Source organism: Thunnus maccoyii, chromosome 10 (genome assembly GCF_910596095.1).
Source record: "Thunnus maccoyii chromosome 10, fThuMac1.1, whole genome shotgun sequence".
In the NCBI taxonomy this organism is placed as follows: Eukaryota; Metazoa; Chordata; class Actinopteri; order Scombriformes; family Scombridae; genus Thunnus; species Thunnus maccoyii.
This window is the reverse complement of record NC_056542.1, coordinates 3,127,410-3,147,105: the sequence shown is the minus strand read 5'-3', so window position 1 is coordinate 3,147,105 and position 19,696 is coordinate 3,127,410. Positions and strand designations below refer to the sequence as shown.

The window sequence follows — 19,696 nt, the reverse complement described above, 5'->3', positions numbered from 1 at the left end:
TGATGACATTTACAAGATAAACCAGTGATCAGACGGATGGAGACACATGAATGAACTGATTGTTCATCCTTTTAGTTGCAGTGTCACATTGTATTGTGACTTACTCATCAGTTTGTTTATTTTGAACAGCTGCAGCAGACTGTGACTCATTTAAGTGATGCTGCAAAAACCCACATTTATATTTATACTCAAAAAACATGTTTTTCTTCTTCTTGTTCCTTCGGTTGGACGTTTGTTCAGTTTGTTTTCACGTTTATCTGCTGAAGGAGGAAAGTTTCTCTGAGTTCACCTTAAATCTCAGTTTAACACGTGAACCTACGAGCGGGATTTATGACATCACTGCTAGTTTGGAACCAATCGTGATCCAGTATTCAACTCACACAAGTGTGATGTGGAGACTTGAAGCCTCCTGAATGGAGGAGACATCTGGTGTCCAGCAGGAAAACTTCAAATATTCACAGCTCTGAATTTCTCAATAAAGGAGATTATCAGACACAATGTATTGTTCCAATCAGAAGATATTTACTGAATATGTCTTAAAATATTTAAATGTTTAAAACTGCTTATGAACGCTACCATGGTAACTTAGCATTACCATGTAAATGTAGTGGTATAAAGTATAAAGTAGCATCAAATGTATATAAATAAGTACAAATTTCTCACATCTGACCTTCTATAGAACAGTACAGTACAAAATCAAGGTTTTTTTATTTTTTCAGAAGAAAAAAGTGTTTTCAATGTCCTGTATTTTCATGAAGATGAATAAATTCAGTAATTTATGTTGATAAATTTAATGGTGCAAGTGTCTTCTTGGATTTAAACCATTAACTGTCGTTCTTTGATGTTTATATGACAAGTTATTAACCGTTAAATTGATGTAAAATCAGGCAGAAATGAGCCAAAAGCTGCTTCACAGAGCTACTAAAGATCAGAAACATGAGCAGAAACACACCTTTAAAAGTTTCTAGACTCCAGAAGAGCCGAATGAAGACAAGACACGACAACAAGCCAACTTTAAGCAATACATTATTTATATATAATATATACTTAAAGGTTTCTGAAGGAATTAGTATTAAACAATGATATGCTGGGTTACATTCTGATTGAAGCCCTTTTTTTTTTCTTTTTAAAAAGAATCAAAATAACAAAACAACAAAAAAAAAAAACCTAAGAAACAAAAACGACACCATCAAACAGCCACTGAGAACGTTACAGATGTATGAGACGCACACTGATGTCCTTCAGCTGTCTCAGGAGGCTCCTCGTCGGTTTCTCTCACCATCAAACTCAACAAAAAGCCAAAAAGACTCCAAACATTAAAGAGAAGAAGGAGGAAAAGCTTTTTATTTCCTTTTGTTCTGATGTGACCTCATCAGCAGCAGCTTACCACCCAGCTAATTGTTTTTTTCAATCCTCCAAATGACAATTAAAATCTAAATGATGAGACATTAGATTTGTTTACGTGACTCATTCTTCTAATCAAAGCTGTAATCAAAAGCTCGAACTCCAAACATCAGCCAGAAGAGAGCCGCGTGTCCACCAAACAGCTGGATGACGTAGCAGGAAAATTAAATATTCACACCTCCGATGTGTCAAATCAAACCGACATCTGGAGTTTATTTAGTATTTTGAGTAAACGAAGCGTCTCTGACTGACGGTTTGATGCCACACAGATGTGTCCAGCTGTTCAACAACAAGCTTCACAAATCCGCCTGATGTTCTGGCTGCTGCATGAAGATTCATTTTTGAGGTGAGAAAAACCAGACGGGAGAGAAGAAAAAGGGCTGAACACAGGGAGACCTGAAACAGCGTCATTTCAGAACTGATCATAACTGTACAACAACAACAAAAAAAACAACAAACAAACAAACAAACAACCCCAAAACAAATCTGTACAAATGTACAAAAATCAACAGGATTAAAACATGAAGATTCATTTTTTTTTTTTTTTATAAAACATCCAACTGAGTCAGTGTGGATCTGACAGTATGTGGTAACAACTCAACCTGGATCAAAGTCCATGTGCCAACTTTGTTAAGTGCAATCCACAGCAAACCTGAGGCTGTGCTTCAGGAAGTCGAGTCTCCTCCGTCCGCACGTCGGCCACAGCGGAGTAAATATAAAGGACAGCTGATTAGTGATCATTAAACATCTTCATTCCTCTAATCACTTTAGGTTTAGCTATTTGCAGCAACGCAGACGTTAAACAGAAACTTAAAAAAAAAAGAAAAATCAAAAAAAGACATTAAAAAAAAAGAAAAAGATCCCTTTCTTCTCCCTGTTCTGTTGCAGTTCAGACGAGGCGTCGCGGCGCTAAAACCTGGTCAGAAACTAACGTAATGCTTTTACTGTCTGTGGTCTGAATGTAGAAGAGTCACCTGGTGAAGACGGAGCTCCTTGTTTGATCTCAGGTAGAGAAATAAGATTTATAAAGACGTGCTCCTCTGAAGAGTTTCATTCCATAAAACTGACCTCTGCTCTGTTCATTAGTCTGTTTTAACTGAGGCGAAGAAAAAAGGAAGGTTAATCAGTTTCTGACAAAGAAGAGATTCGATCCAGAACGGGACTGAAGGCAGTCAGACGTGTTCAGAAATACACTCTCAGATCATTAAACTTCCTCACCTGAACTGGCCTTCAGTTAGTTGGTTTAACTCAGAGACAAACGTGTGGAAAAAGTCTGAAGACTTCGCTTTAAAATAATCTGTGGAAACCTTCTCACACCCTGCTTATATTAATTAGTTTCCCACAAAAGATATAAAAAAAGAGAGTTGATCCGAAAGAGACTGAAGGACGGTCAGACGGGGTCAGAGACAAGCTTTCAGCTAATTAAACTTGATCCCAAATGTGATCAAACAAAAGCAAATGGAGCGAGAGCAGCAGCGACTCCGACAGCGGCGGCGGCGTGATGTTCAGACAGTTAATGAACCGCCGTGTTCACAGTTCACACTCCGCTCACACACTCACACTCACACACACACACACACACTCACACACACTCTCTGAAGGCCGTTAATCGACCGACGGAACAGGAGACGCATCCGCAACCTGAAGCTTATTTTAATGCTTCAAGTCTGTTTCTTTTTTCCAACGGATGCAGGCGACTACATTGATTTTATATCAGTGTCGATCAAAATGCATCTAGTTCATAGCAGCACACGTGTAAACAGTAACGAGGGACTGCAGGTGCCTCATTCAGTTGACTGAGGACAGTCGGTGGCCTCTCTCTAGAGCCGGTGTTTGGTTTGTCCCTTCTGGGCTACCGTAGAAACATGGCGGCTCCGTGGAAGAGGATCTGCTCTCTCTGTAGATATAAAGGACTCATTCTACAGTAACGAAAACACAATGATTCTTATTTTCAGGTGATTATACACTAATTAAAACATTTCATTTCTGCCAAGTCTGTCCTACCAGACGCCACTAAATTCTACACACTGCACCTTTAATGTAGAAATACGCAGTGTGGAAAAACAACACAGAACGATACGTCATCCAGCAGCTGCTGCACCGACCAATCAAATAAAAGCAAGTGATGCACATCAGAGCTGCAATAATTAGTCGATTTGTCCAAATTCTCTGATTCCAGCTTCTTAAATGTGAATATTTACTGGTTTCTTTAGTCTCTATGACAGTAAACTGAATATCTTTGGGTTGTGGGGAAACAGAAATTAACATTTTCAAACATTTTATAAACCGAACAACTAATCAATCACATGACAAAATGATGTAAAAACTTTCCAGAATTGTGAAATCCCGTCTCAGAGGAATATAAACTGTGTTTTGCAGTTTGTGAGCGACTGCAGTCCCTCGTGCTGTTTTAATGCAGGCTGTTTACAGTCTGACCGACTGTTTTTAAGATGCAGTAACCAGGAAGTGACTTTCTGGTGACAGATGCTGCCGATGTGTGTATGTGTGTCGCTCTTCTGACTCACTGATGACACATGAGATCTGCAGCGATACGACAGGATCTTTGTACCTGGGTCGGGTCTCAGTCAGAAGGAACCGAGTGTACTTAGAGCTCTATTTTCATCTGTTACTGGGTGTAAAGTAAGTTATAAGTAGAATAAAAAGAGTTCTAATTCCTAAAGCCTGGCTGCGAAATTTATTTTAGAAATAAATCTAGAAAATTGAAGAAAAAGATCCAGCTGCTTGTGCTGCTTCCACCAGGCAGAGAAAACAGAGAGTTTGGAGGCCAGATGAGCAGTGAGATACTGTTGGGCAGGAAGTGATGGGACAGCATGAACTGCAGGAGAAGAAAAAAAAAAAAAAGAGACGCTGTGCTGCTGCTGGTCGCTCTGGGACTCGGAGGGGGAGGAGGAGGGAGATCTGCTGCTGCAGGAGGAGGAGGAAGAGGAGGATTTTCAAATTCTGGCGTTTTTTTGTGTTTTCCAGAAACTGCCTACACCAGCTTTAAGAAAATACTTTTAAACTTTAGGAATATAGGTCAAGTATTTTTCCTTTTTTTTTTTTTTTTTTCTCTCAACAGTGTGATGAGTCACTTCTGCCTGCAAATTATTTAAAAAAAAAAAAAAAAAAACCCGCCTCTTTAAAAGGAATGAAACTCTTCAGACGAGAAACTGATGACATGAACATCTGTGAGAGTAACCTGAACTCTCCACCAGCTGTGGTAGCAGGTAGCTCGTCATTATTATTCCCCTTTTTCGGTTCCCGCTTCAGGGACTGATCACATGACTTGGGTCACATATATGTCACATGATCAGATAGCAGACTGGGCCTTTTTTTTTTTTTTTTAATGGGAAAGTTGTGGTAAAAGAAGAAAAGGAAGGACGGCCATGTTAGTTTGTGTTCCTGTGAGGTTACACAACTCCAGCAGCCGGGAGGAGGGGGGAGGGGGGCGGGGGGGGCGGCGTGTGTGTGTTTGTTTTGCGACACGGCGTCGTCCTCTGACCTCGTAGCAGCACAAGGAAGAGTCACTGACAGGAAGACAGCGTGGCACTGATTTCCTGACTTTTTTTTTTTTTTCATTCCAGTAAACCACTTCAACTACTCTGCAGGAGGGATTACACACACACACACACACACACACACACACACACACACACACACACACACACACTGTGATGCAACAGATAATCATGTGACTGCAAATGAAAACAGAAAACAGGTCCCCCGAAATACTTCCTGATTATTGCATTTCATTCATTCAAGCCAAGTGTTGAACAATGCTGCTCACCGCTCTCTGTGAAGCGTTTAGACGACTTTTATCATCATGATTGGTTTTTAAAAAACTTCAAACTCTTCCTCCACCTTCTATATTTCAGCCTTTTCCATTAGAGGAACTTAAAAACCCGCTACTTGACGTGTAGACATCGTTTCCACTGGCACGTTCCTGGAACTAACTCACCGTTCCAGTAGTGACACTGAATCTAAACGCCAAATAAAACCTGTTTCACTAAACGCTGCTTTACTGCCTTGTTATTTATTGGTGTATCTGTGTAAACTCTAGTCTGTTTGCACAGTGTGGGAGTGTTGGGGAGTCAGCTATTAAGTTTCATTTCCCACCAACTTTTCGGGTATTTTCAACTAATTTTTGAATGTTTCCAACAGCTGCATCTGCACTGTTTGACTTTCTCTGAAATTAAAAAAGCTTAGAAATGATTGCACAGCGTCATCCTGCAGTCTGTTCTCCAGCTGATCTTCATCTTCTGATTGAGGAGAGAGAGAGAGAGAGAGAGAGAGAGAGAGAGAGAGAGAGAGAGAGAGAGAGAGAGAGAGAGAGAGAGAGAGAGAGAGAGAGAGAGAGCGAGCTGGCAGCCGATTGGTCCTGAGGGATGTTTGGTCTGGATTCGGTCTCCCGTCACTCTCTCATCCACTCTGTCGACCATCTGCTTCACTTCATTTAAAGATAATGAAGTTTTAAAAAAAGAGATTACACGTAAAAGATCGTCTGTTTTAGAGCCACTTATCCTGTGACGCCTACTTCTTAATAATCAATTAATCATTTTGAGTTGTTTAAGAAAAAAAAAAAAAAAAAAAAAAGCCCAAATTAGGCTGATTCCAGCTTCTCAAATGTGAATATTTCCTGGTTTATTTAGTCTTCTATGATAGTAAACTACATATTTTTGGGGTTGTGGACTGACTCATCTTGGGATTCGGGGGAATAACGAACCACATTTTCCAAAACATTTTAAAAGGCGACGATGAAAGTCGTGGTTTCTAAAAAAACCGCAGCAGCACCAAAGCTTTACAGGATCTTAAAGTTACAGGTTGTTAGTTCCTGTGATGGGAAATAAAATACCTAAAACATTAGCAGCTAAATCTGAAAAAAAAAAAACCAGCACCTGGGCTTTTTAACAACTCAAACATATTCTAATTTGAGTGTCAATGACGAACGCTTGGAAAAACTTCCCCAAGAAAAAAAAAAGGTCCAAATGGAAGCCTTCCTGTCCGTCTGTCGGCTGGTCGCTGACCTCTCTGCTCCTCTTGTTTTGCAGCACACGAGCACAAAACCAAACAAGTCCATCCTGTGTAATGTGTTTCAGAGTCAACCTATCATGAACTGCCCTGTTCTTTCATTAGCGAATAACCTTTTTTTTCTTTACTGGAGGCTAAGCTTGATTTTTTTTTCTACAAGGCACTACGTGACAGTAAAGGCAAAAGGTAGAGTTAGTTTTTTTTTTGGAGGGGGGGCTGCTGAGGAAAGTGTGTTAGCAAGCGACAAACACACTCACTTTAGCTGATTTGTCAGAAGCAACTACAGTATATTAGGTCAACTAGAAAAAAAAGCTCTGAGTTTAGCTTAGTTTCTACATTTTTTGTTATTTATGAAAAGCTCCAACGTGTTTCAAAGTAGGGCAGAAAAATATCAAATGTCTGTTTGGTGTAATACCTGAAGGACAGAGGAGATAAAAAAAAAAGATTAGAGCCCAAACATTTGATTTTCCCTGCAGAAATTACAAGCAATCACCTTGTGTAGTTCATGGACAGAAGAGAAAAAACTCTGGAGGGGAAAAAAAAAGCCTCAAAGATGGAATTAACTTAAGAGAAGGACAGAAGGGACGTTTCTCGTTTAGCACCGTTGTGTTCTGTAGTGACTAATTGCAGCCTAATTAAGAGTCAAGAGAGAAGAGGCGGACCGAGCAGAAGGAAGCCGTGAACAGTCTTTCCCAGAGTTCTGCTGCTCACCCTCGTTAATTCCACACGTTTCATCGTTTAATAATCACCATGTTCAGGAAAATATTTATCCCTGCTGGAATTATTTTGGTTTGTAGAAGGAGACAGGAAGTGAATTAATCCTCACTGGCGGAGCGTGGAGCGAGGAAAAATAAAAAAAGGAATCAAAATGAAAAAAAGAATCAGCAGAGTTTCTCCTCCTCGACGACGGCGGGGGGGGGGGGACATGCCGTCGGGAGGATGGTGCGTCCCTCAGTCACTGCTGTCGTCTTCGTCCTCATCGTCCGACAGGTTGGTGAACTTTGACCCCGGCCGACTGATGGAGTCTGAGCGCGGCGCGAGGCTTCCTGACGTCAGCTGCACGTAGCAGTACTCGCAGACGCGGACCGGCTTGGACGACTGGCTGGGCAGGAGGTACTTCTTCTCCGAGCACGGCCCGCACACCACGAAGCCGCACTTCCTGCAGTGGTGGCGGCGGCTGACCGGCGTGAACTTCACCTTCTGGCAGCGCATGCACACCGTCGCCTCCGAGTCGGGCACCCAGACGGCGGCGTGCTCGCCGGTGGGAGCCTTACCGCTCTTCTGCAGCAAGTCTCCCACGCACTTCCCTATGTGGTTCATCCACTCGGACTTCTCGGTGGCGGTGGCGGCATAGACGGCGAAGGATTTGGTGGGCGTCTTGATGAGCCAGCCGTTGCGTAGGTCGCCCTCGTCCGGCACCGTGTCGATGGTGACGCTCTCTAGCGGGATGATGTGCTGCTTGTTGTACTTCTTCTTCTGGATGACGATGTTGCCGTAGACCAGGATGTCGTTGAAGAGGAAGAACTGCCGCGCTTTGGGCTTCTTGCGGCAGAGTTTAGTCAGGACGCCTTCGCCGATCAGCACGCGGCCCGGGATGGCCAGCGGCTGGCCCGCGGCGCCAAAGCAGCTCTCCACAACCGCGATGCGCTTGGAGTTGGCCTCGCTGTTCGCAAGCCGGTCCACCATCTTAACCTCACCTGGAAGAGAAAGAAGAGAAGAAGAAGACGTTGGAGGGTTTTCAGGCTCAAGGACAAACATTTCAACATCAGAGAAGAGTTCAAGGTGTTTATTGTTTACTTTCTGATATTTTTTGTTAGTTTTTTGATATAATTTTATTGCAGGGTTGTTGTATTAGACTTCAGATGGATGATCACATGGTTATATGTCCTGCTGATTGGTTGACAGACATCTAGAAGAGAGAATGAGGACAGAGATGAACACATGGAAGCTGCTGTGCTGCAGATAGTGAGGAACTCTTCTGCTCCTCTTCCCTGATTTCCCTGAGTTTAATTTACTTATTTCTGTGGTTATATGTTATAAAGTTCCTGCACATCATAAGGTTTTACTGACAGGTGTGAAGAATCCTGTAAACTGTCCATAAAAACATGTATGAATTTATCCTGATGAAGGTTTGAGGACACGAACGTATCATCAAAGTGAGATAACAGAAGACACTGAACGCTGCCGGCGAGGAGTCGAGCTCACTGAGGTTCGTCCGGCTTTAGAAACCAAGACGCTCAGTATGTTGCAGCCTGACAGCAGCTGGTACAACCTGCTGGTGTTAAATAATCCCCCTACATGTAATAATAAATAATAACTCCAAGGCTTTCCGTGTTCTGCTGACAAACTAGAATTCATACATTTCATGTTTTCACACTACAAGCAAATACCTCTGCATCTCTGCAACATGAGTTCTACATAAATCATAAAAAGCAGACATTAATAAATAAGCAGGATATCTAGTAAAGCTTTCAGGAATATGAAATGACTCCAGGGATCACTACTGGTGTCCAATTAGAAGTCAGAACCTTTTCCTTCCTTCTAGCAAAATGTTCCTTATAACGAACTCCTGTTTATCACTTAATTAAAAAATAAGATGCAGTTTGAATCTTTTATGCCAGATGTAAATCCCATTTCTACTCATGTTTGAGATCATGATGCTGTACTTGTATAAGCAAGTAAAACCGTTAGATATTGAACCCCCCAGCCTCTCTAAAACAATAAACTGTTACGCTTCTTTCACCTCTTTCCAGAACATTTTGGTTCTAGTGTCTGAGTTTGTTCTTCTACTGAACTCACACTTCAACTCACTATTCTTCTTTCTTTCATTTCACCAGTCGAACCGCCAGAAGCACCACAACAGGTCTCAGGTCGATGATAAAACATGTTAAACATCCACAGACTCGTCACATGGCTGCGTGCCACATGACCTGATTTTACAGACCATATCTAAGTGCTTTAGATGTGATGTCACGCAGGACGTCTGATCTTTGTCACATGTTGAGGTTTTTTTTTGTTTTGTTTTTTTAAAAGTCACTTATAGCTGCAGCGTGATGTCGGCTTTACGTGCATGAAGCATCAGTTTCTTGCATCGTTAATTACATTTAATTCTAGGATCAAATAAATATCATTTATTTCTCGTTATATGGAACAAATGGAAAATGTGGTCATGCTATATGTGATTTCTTATTGCGTAAAGCTGCAACAATTAGTGGATTGTAACTATGTCATACATGACAGTAAAGTGAATATCTTTGGATTTCAGACTGTTGATCTGACAAAACAAGACATTTGAAGACGTCAGCTAGAACTTTAAGAAATTATAACGCACATTTTCTCACACTTGACAAACAAAAACGATCAATAATTGGCAACTGTTAGTTGGTATACTGTCTAGAAAATCAATGAAGAAAACAACTGATGGATAAAACAACCAGAGAGGAATGTCTGTTTTATTACAGTAAATACCTGACAAATAAAATACAAATGCTGCGATTTAAAGTGTTTGAAAACTAGTCAGCTAATGAGCAGAAAAGTTGTGAAAAATCACTCAAAGTAAACAAGTCCAGTTTCTGCCACACCAACTAAAACAAAGATAAAAAAGAGACCAAGAGATCACTTTATCTTCTATGAGGAAATGACTGTAAACACATCAACTGTCAGTGTTTGTTTGGAACTCGAAGGTCTTCATCGCTCATCATCTCTGCTCTGAAGCCACAAAATACAAAGTCCTGAACATTTAACAAGCTTTTACATCCTCTTTGTTTGCTTTCTGTTTGTGTTTTCCGTATAAATAAAGTCACAGTTTGAATGACTCCCCCTTCTGAAGCCTTCCAGAGAGAGTACAATTATGAGACTGAAGAGGAAATACCAGCATGTTTGACCCAGATGGCAGCAGAGCTCATTGGCAGCGCCCACTCACCCATCCTCCCCCCCCCCACCTCCCCTCCCCTCCATCCGTTATCACTACAGCATAACAGAGGAGGTCAAAGGTCACCGATGATAGAGATGGAAGGGTGTTGGAGCTCTCCGGGGAGCCCTGAGGGTCGAGTGCAGAGCTGTGACGCTCACATGTGATGATGATGTTCACAGTGAAACATAGAAAACACACTGAAGCCTGAAGGATGAGAGAGAAACCAGCCCACAGGTGAAGTTTATTCCTTCTCTTCTCTTATTCTTCTTCATCTTCTTCTTCTTTATCTATTATTTATTAAAGCTGCTGAGGTTGTGAGTGACTGTTGACTTGTGTTCTCTCTCTCTCTCTGCTGTTTTTCTTATTCTACTCTGCTCCGAGCCGGCAGGACTAACTGATCCACCGCAGCAGGTTGGGTTTTCAACCGTAAACAGGAGGACAGATAGTATCTAACAATAATGTCATCTAATACACCGCCACCACAAACCAAAACATAAGAGTCCTATTAACTTCTCAAAATGTCAACAACAGCTAAACATCATTGTAGGCCTGGATCACCGTGATAACAACTGTAGTGTGCACAAATGCTCATTTCTATTTTGTTGATAATCGATTGTTTTGTCTATAAAATGTCAGAAAATAGTAAAAAAAAAAAAAATTGTCACATTTTAACCAGAGAAAAGTTTTTGCTCAACAAGTGATTTAAACAATGAATGAATTATCAGTCATTTCATTCAGTCATCAGCTAATCAACTAACTGACTGATCCTTTCACTAATACAATCAATTATTTTAAAATGAACAGACAAGTCTATCAAACTTGTTGATTACCAAACTTTCCAGCCTTCATGAGATGAAAGTTGTCCAATAAACAAACCACTTCTGAGTCCATGTTGTCACTTTTGTCCACAAGCACTTGTTTGTTTGTTTGTTTGTTTGTAATAGCGGGCTGCCACTGAAGAAACCCCACAACTAAGTCGACCACAACACAAAGAAAACAAAGCGTAGGTGTGATTACACCCTCGGTTCTCTGCTCTTCTGCAAAAAAAAAAAAAAAAACACAGAGCCAGAAACGATGCTAATTAGCCGGCAGATGCCAGCGCAGCCTGGACCGGGCTCCCCAGTGATCTGCACACTAATAACCCGGAGAGTCAAAGAGTGCTGCTGCTGAATGCCCTGGAGAGGACAGAGGGGCCGCTGACATGTCAGCCCTGTTAGCGAGGGCGTGTTGCCCACCGCTGAGACAAAAACTGGGCAAACCGGCTCCCATCAGCACACAGACGAGGCCACGAGGAGCAAAAAGAGCTCAGGAGAACCAGAGAGCGGCATAAATACAGGCTGGTGGTTCCCAAACCAGTAATCACAACGAGACAGAGTGGGATGAAAGAGGCTGAAAATGAACAGAATATACGGCAGGATAACTGAGATTTCTTTGCTCTGCAGTGAAATATTCAGCGATGACATGAACAAAGACAAGCAGAGAGTTACATCAGTCCAGCCTCAGAGAATTAATCAGCAACTATTCTGATAATCCATAATTATTACAGTCATTTTTCCGGTTCCAGCTTCCTACATATATATACTCTAGGGGTGCAACTGATGATTATTTTCATTATTGATTAGTTGTTTGGTCTGTAAAATGGTGAAAATTATTAATTATTATATAATTATTAATATTTTTTCTCTATGATTTAGTTCCTTCTATAGAATGATGTATTTCATTTAAATTGCTGTTAAGGTGTTCTTGTACCACAATTACATAAAGTGCTTGAAAAACATTACATTATTAATTTTTTAATTGACATTGTGGGTGTATGTGATGTGCTGTTGTGTGTAGCTTTGTATTTTGTATGGTGTTTTCTTTGTGGTTTTTGTTTGTTTGTTTGTTTGTTAGCTTTGTACTGTTTGTTGTTGTGCTGTTGTATGTTTTGATTGTAATGGACTACAGATGCAAATTAGCTTCAAGCTAACTTTGGTGCAGTGCATCATTTCTGCTTAATGCTGCACACTGTCCTGTTCAATCAATCAATCAAACATGTATGTAGGCTACATATATGTATGTTTGTATATATGTGGTATGTCTGTTGTTTTTGTTTGTGTTTGTGATGCAAGTTATGTTTTTTGTGTGTGTGAGTATTGTATATGTGTTTTATGTTCGTGTAAAATAAAATAGATAAAAAAATTAATTAATTAATTAAAAAAAGACGCAACATAAAACGTCTTGTTTTGTCCTGACCAACAGTCCACATATTACAAACACATATACAAACATAGAAGAAGACTAAAGAAACCAGAAAATATTCATACTTAAGAATTTTGGCATTTTTTCTTTAAAAAATGACTCAAAACAATAAATTGATTATCAAAATAGTTGGCGATTAATTTTCTGTTGATCCCACGGTGATTAATCTACTAATCGTTGCAGCTCTATTCAGTTGTATTTCATAGAAATAGAGCTGCAATGATTTGTCAATTAATCAGCAACTATTCTGATAATTAATAACCTTTACATTCATTTATCAAGTAAGAATGTCAAACATTCTCTGATTTTATTTCCCTTATATTCAGATCCTGAGCTAATCAAATGCACACGTTCCAAACACACAGAAATAAAACGGCTAATGTAAAGATCATTGTAAACTTTAAATACTACACTAATTATGGGTGTAATTTCCGAGTTGAGCCCTAATTACTGAGCTCCGGAAATGAAGTCAATTATGAGACAATTAAGACAATTAAGTCTGATCTCGGCGGGATTTACAATGCAAGAAAATGCAGCTCTCTGCTTCTGTGTCACGTCTTTCATGCTAACATGAGATATTTCTAGAATCCTTTAAAGATTAACTGTAAATTTAAGTGTAATTGAAGGTAATTTTATTGTAATTAAAGTGTATTTAAGTGTAACTGAAGGTAATTCAGGTGATCAGGGAAGGTGTTTAAGGCTATTAATTGATGATGTTCATTATTTAGTATGCAGGTATAGACATCTGAAGGGCAATATTGTGATGAAACGGTATAAATATTGTATTTACTGTGACTCCATACAGCTCCAGCCATTCAACAGTCTGACGACAGGTGTACAGGTAAATATAAAACCGGCTGCTAGGAGATAAACTTCAGTCAGAAGCAATAATTTATTAGTATTAGGTTGGTAATTTGGTGTCAACTTCCCACCTTGGGGACAGATTAGAGTTCGTCAGCCAGCTGGCTAGTGGTGGACTGGACTCTGTGCCAGTATCAGTCTGTGTGTGGACCGAACCTTCACCAGCTGCTGTGTCATCTAAGAGAACAACCAGCAGTCGTCCAGCTGTGGCCTCTCGCACGAACAGATGTAGGCTAAACCGAGCCAGGTCAGGGCTAAAACATTTCATACATCATTCATCAGCCTTTTGATCCACAAAGTCGTCTTGGACGAGCTGCTCGTAGTGCTGCGACTCACTGTAATGCTTTGTTGTAAATGTCTGTAATTTCCTAAAAATTTCCTGAAAGCTTCCTGAAAAGAAAAATAGGTAATTTGGTGCTTAATTATAAAGAAAGCAGAGACGACTTCTAGTTAGCTGTTTAAAAGCAGATGTTTGACTTACAGAGACATTTCCTTTAAAGACCTGCTTCATTTAAAGCCAAGAAAATTATTATTTATTATTCATCTATACTTGAAATCACAGTTTTTCATTTATGTTGAATTGTATGCCTCTAAGTCAACAATACTCTCTAGGTTACAGTTAGTTTCTTTAAAATTAAAGCAGGAAGTCTCTTGAGATGAATTATCTTTTATAGGAGGCGCCTAAGGTGACGTCTTTAAATGTCTCATTTTGTCCACAACCCAAAGATATTCAGTTTACTGTCAAAGAAACCAGAAAATATTCACATTTGAGAAGCTGGAATCAGAGAATCTGGACATTTTTTATCTCAAAAAATTACTCCAAACTATTAATCTATTGTCAAAATAGGTGGTAATTAATTTTAATAGTTGGCAGCTAATGGATTAACTGACTAATAGTTGCAGCTCTATGAGGCTTCTGGCTCAGTAAAATAAGCATTTCAGCAAGAGAGCGACATCAGGGCTTACCAATAACCAATAAAAACCAATAACCAATAAAACAAACCAATAACCAATAAAAACCAATAACAGAACATGTAAACACAAATGATAAAGAGAGTTTCATTTCCAAGACATCTGGACATTTTTTTCTTAAAAACTGAATTCAAACCATTAATCGATTATCAACATAGTTGTTGCATAATTTAATAGTTGGCAGCTAATGGATTAATCGACTATTCGTTGCAACTATAAGCGTTACACAAACTATTATTTCAAGTATCAATCTGTCAATTATTTTTTTGACTATTTCTTTAAAATAGAATATTGTGAAAAGTCACACCAAAAGTCTAAAACCCCAAAATATAAATGTTACCATGATCAAAAGGGGAAAAAAAGGGTAAATTATATATTTAATCATAAGCAAATTTATATTCATCTGTTTTAATCTGCTACAGAAATATGACCCTGACTGTATTATTTACGAATGATGAGGAAATGCTGCATACGAATCAGAGAGAGAGAATGAAAGGCTATTTCTGTACGCGGGGAGTTTTGGTTACGCTCAGCTGGAGTTTGTTGTTTTGAATGTTAATGCGGCCCAGACGACTGGCTGTGCTACCTTAGGTTACAGGGACAGCAGCGGCTTTAGATAAACCCGATGATTAATTCATTAGGAGCGCCGACAGCTTTCAAGGTCCAGTCATTTACTGCCAGGACAGCAGAGTCAGATTAAACCCCCCCAAAAAAACAAGAAAAACCTCTGCAGATAAGAGGTTTCTTCACCGTAACAGGCGAGACAGAGGTTTAGAGCACAGAGAGGAAAAAACAAAGAGAGATGTCACTTTGAATAACTTGACTTTTAAAGCACAAGAGGACAGAGGTTGTTAACCTGAGTCAGTTATAAAAGGAAACTAAACGCACCTCTGTGACTCAGTTCCTTCCAGCGACTTTCTAAAAATTGACTGGTGATGATGCTGGGCCAAAAATGTTTCCCACAACACATTCAGTTTACTTGCAGGTGCTAAAACAGACCTAAAAAAAAAAAGAGTGCTGACATGTCATGAATTTGTTCAACTGTCCGTCTTCAAGGTCTTTCTCTGCAGAGTTGTGGTATTAAAGCAGCCACATTGATGCTCATCTTCCTCAGTCAGGTTGCTGAACGTCAATAAAAGAATCTCAAAGTCTATAAATTAAACGTTATGATTGATTTTACACAAGTTCCTCATTCTTGTATTTCTATTGGTCTTGTCTCAGCTCTTCTCTAGGCGTCATTATAACTTTCTGACACAGCTCCAACTAAAGGAATAGTTCAACATTTTGGGAAATACGCTGATCGATACCACTCATATGTTAAGTAGAGATGTGACACCTACCAGCAACACCAGAGTTCATTAAGGAAGACGTTTCAGCTTGTTTGTTTATTTCATGTGTGATTTTATGAAGAGTTTTGGGTTTTTATTATTTCTTGGGCGGCAACTAACAATTATTTTCATTATCTATTAATCTGCTGATCATTTTCTCGATTAATCGTTTTGGTGAAGATGCCCATTATAATTTATCAGTCAATAGTTGCGTCTTTAACTGTCAAGTGTGAGAAAGAAAAGCATTAAAATTAAGAACTGTAAACAGTTAGGGCTGCAAGTAACAATTAATTTCATCTTCAATTAATTTGTTCAATTATTTTCTTCATTCATTGATTGGTTGTTTGGTCCATAAAATGTTAGAAAGTGATGAAAAATGTTGATCATTATTTCCAAAAGTCCAAGATGCAACTAAAATATCTTTTCTTTTTGTCCCGACCAACAGTCAACAACACAGATATTCAGTTTACTGACAGAAGAACAGAATTATCACAATCGTTGGCTGTATATTTTCTGTCAGTTGACTAATCGTTGCAGCTCTAACGTGGATTAAACCAACAAGATATATCAGCTTTAGAAATGTTTGTAAGTGTTGAACTTTAGAAAGACATGCTAGCTGTTTTCCCCTGCTTCCAGTCTTCATGCTAAGCTAAGCTAAGCTAAACTAAGCACCTCATGGCTCCAGCTTCATATCCTCTGAACAGACATGTGATGTAAATATCTTCACACTTAACTCTCTAAAAGAAAGTGAAAAAAGTAAATTTCCCAAAAAAGTCAAACTATTCTTTTAAGTTTCAGGAATATGAAAACATCTCAAAAAGCAAGCAGACATCCTGAAATTACACATCTGTTGCCGTCAATATGTCGCAGTGTTTCCCCTACGTCGAGAGGCTCATCAGTTCAGCACGTCTCTGTTTAGAGGCAGCTGAAATGAGAATAGCTGGTCCACCTTAAAAGGTCAGTCCACCTTAAGTGAGCCTAGTCAGGCTAACCTGCTGTCGCTAACTTCGGAGCTAACCCCCTTAACTTTTCCAGCAGTCTGGGAAGCAACAGACGAGACTTTTCTTGGTCTTGAGAAGCTGCAGCATTTATTAACTGACAGATAAACTATTCACTTTTTTATTTTTAGTTTGATATAAACAGAAGGGTCAAAAACTCTGAGACCACTTTCCCATTCAAATGGTCTCAGACTTTTTGACCCTTCTGTTTATACGTGTTTCTGTTTTTGTTTGTTTAATGTGTTTTTTTTTTATTCATAGTAATTTATAATGATTAAATTCCCAGTGATGTTTACTGTCTGAGCTCACTGACGTTGTTTTATACAATAAAGTTTATTGTTAAACTGTAAAATATCAGACCTCCATTAAGTGTTTCATAACCACATTTCAGGGATCACTGCAATAAATGTGTGTTTATGTACATATAAGATTATCAGCCAATATATTGATATAACTCTCTAATATCGGTATTAGCATCAACCCCAAAAATCCAGTGTCTGTCGGGCCCTAAATGCCACAGTAACTCTGGTGTCATCATGTTCGTACAGTGTGTGAGTGAAAATCATTAGTCCTTTGATATTAATGATGGTGTGAAATTTTAATAATTGTGCAGCAAGTGCGACAAGTTAATAAGAACAGAGAGGATCAGGAAGGTTTCTCTGTGTGAAAAACATCTACTGTTTCCTATAAACAAAGTGAAAATCCAGCTCTACTATCACAGAAACTTTTGACCTGCGTTTGAAACCTCCAGCAGCACCACACTGGGACGCCCGGAGAGGAAAGGAAGCAATGAGTCAGAAGACAAATGGAGAAAGCGGCGGCGATGACAAGAGAGTAAGAGCGTTTGTGTGGGTTGTCAACAGCAGCCGCAAAAACAAGGACACCCATTTATCCTGAGGAGGTAATGTGAGGGCAGATGCTGTCGAGGATGAGGCAGCGTCATTGTGCTTGGTCTTTTCTCTTCTGTACGTTTCTGAGTTTAAACTGCTGCTGTTCTCATTTTATAAGACAGAAAGAGAACTAAACTTCTAAAATGTAATAAAACTGGTTCTCTGGAACTGATCAATGCAAAGACTCTTAACTTTAAAAAGGCAAAAACAAATCTCTACTAATTAATCTAGTGCAGATATATCATCATTTATTTATCATGGACACATTTTTCAAGTTTTTCCAAGTTGCATGAGGACTAAGAACTAGAGTCCTCATGGGTCCAAAATATTGGATACGATAGAAAACCTTCCTGAACTAAAGTCTCCAAAGTGAACCTGAGGATAATTAGACCTGATCCAACATGTGGTTTACCTGGTCAAACCCTAAACAGACCTGTGAGAACAACGAGCAGCTGCAAATAAGCAGAAATAAACCAATATAATATAATAATAATGTTCTCAGAACAAATGTGAAGTCATAGCAACTAATTCCAATATATGCTTCAAGCTAATTTATATAAAGATAAGTCATGTTTTCACCTCTTGCACCAAGAATAAAACGTTCTGTAACCAACTACAGTGATAAAGACAGTGTGATCTACAGCTGCAGAGATAAGTCCATTGGTTAATAACAGAAAATTAACTATTTTGATAATCAATGAATTGTTTTGAGTTGTTTTTGGAGTCATCAGAGCAGACTGACAGCACAGTGAGAGGACAGACGGAGCAGACGGAGCTTTCTCTCAGAGTGGATGTTTGAATTTAACAGTCAAATGTTCAGCAGTAGAAAATACTTCTAAATGCTGATTTGTGTTAGTTTCAGTTTTAACTGAACTTCGGATGCAGTCATCATAAAAGGATGCTTCACTCTTGTAATCTGACCTCTTCACAGCAGACATTTTGACTTGTCAAAGCAGGACAATCACAGGTGCAAACTCCAGTCTGTTGTGTCAAGAAGTGAAATGGAAATGTTCATACGTGCTTTTATTTCATCACATTCGGACGACTGTAATTCTCTTTTTCTCTGCCTCAATAAATCTTCCGTACAACGCTTATAAACTGTCTGAAATGCTGCTGCTGCTGCTGCTGAGCTTTTAACACCATCCAACAGATGGACACATATTACTCCTATTTTCACCTCTCTGCACTGGCTTCCAGTTCATTTTACAATTCATTTTAAAATGTTGGTGCTCACTTATAGAGCCCTGCATGGCTTCCACAGAACATTACAGACCTTCTGCACCCCAACACCACAAACTGAGCTCTGAGATCCTCCACCCAGAGCTTTCTAAGTGTACCACATACACATTTTAAGATTCGGGGAGATCATACTTCCAGCCGGCAGCCTTCAGCTCCTTGGATACTGTGGACTCGTTTAAAAAGCAGCTAAAAACTCATCTGATCAGACAGGCCTTTGGGTCGCATGTGGTATTTTTATGTTTTTAATTATGTCTGTTCTCTTTGTATATTTTATCTGGTGTTTTTATTTATTTTATTTTGATTTGATTTGGTTTGATTTCTTTGACTAAGAAGCACTTTGTGGCTGCCGTCTGTGAAAGTTGCCATATAAATAAACTTTGCTTTGCTTAATTAAGGATGGATCTTTTCCAATCAGGAGCCGGATCCAGGACTCTGCTATTGTGCAAGCTCACTCACTGACATGGTTTACTGGAACAACTGAACGGAACAATCGTTAGTCTTATTATTTACACTTGTGTTTGGGTCTATTACCTCTCATTTCAACCAGCTGCTCCGATGTCTGCGGTCTTTAGTTACGCACATGTGTACAAAGTAGATCAGGAACCCGGTTATACATGACAGAGAAATCCACCTGAGGAATAAAAGGTTTCTCTAATCCTCTACCACGATTACAGTAACCAGGTTTGTCATCTTACTGGGTGTAAACCAGTTACTTACATGCATGTAACCACCGTGACAGACTGGGGATAATAATCTTCTAACCAATTTAATGTGTGTGAGATTCAAATTCCCCTTTTTCTCACTGAATAGACCCATGAAAAC

At 39.4% G+C, this 19,696-nt stretch overlaps 1 protein-coding gene across 4 annotated transcripts in view; it reads right to left on the bottom strand.

Moving 5' to 3' along the window:
- Nucleotides 1-5,421: 5,421 nt before the first annotated feature.
- plekhf2 (pleckstrin homology domain containing, family F (with FYVE domain) member 2) overlaps nt 5,422-19,696 on the bottom strand; it is a 35,654-nt gene continuing 21,379 nt past the window's right edge. The window contains exons 2-3 of one of the 4 annotated variants that reach the window (XR_006098619.1): nt 6,926-8,129; nt 5,422-6,847 (exon numbers count right to left, since the gene is read on the bottom strand). Coding sequence is in view for 1 of the 4 variants with exons in the window: in XM_042425259.1 (XP_042281193.1) it covers nt 7,384-8,118 (735 nt within the window). In the remaining 3 variants the exon portion in view is untranslated. Of the gene's footprint in view, nt 8,130-19,696 lie in introns of all 4 variants that reach the window. The other 3 variants (XR_006098620.1, XR_006098621.1, XM_042425259.1) reach the window with 3 other exon arrangements.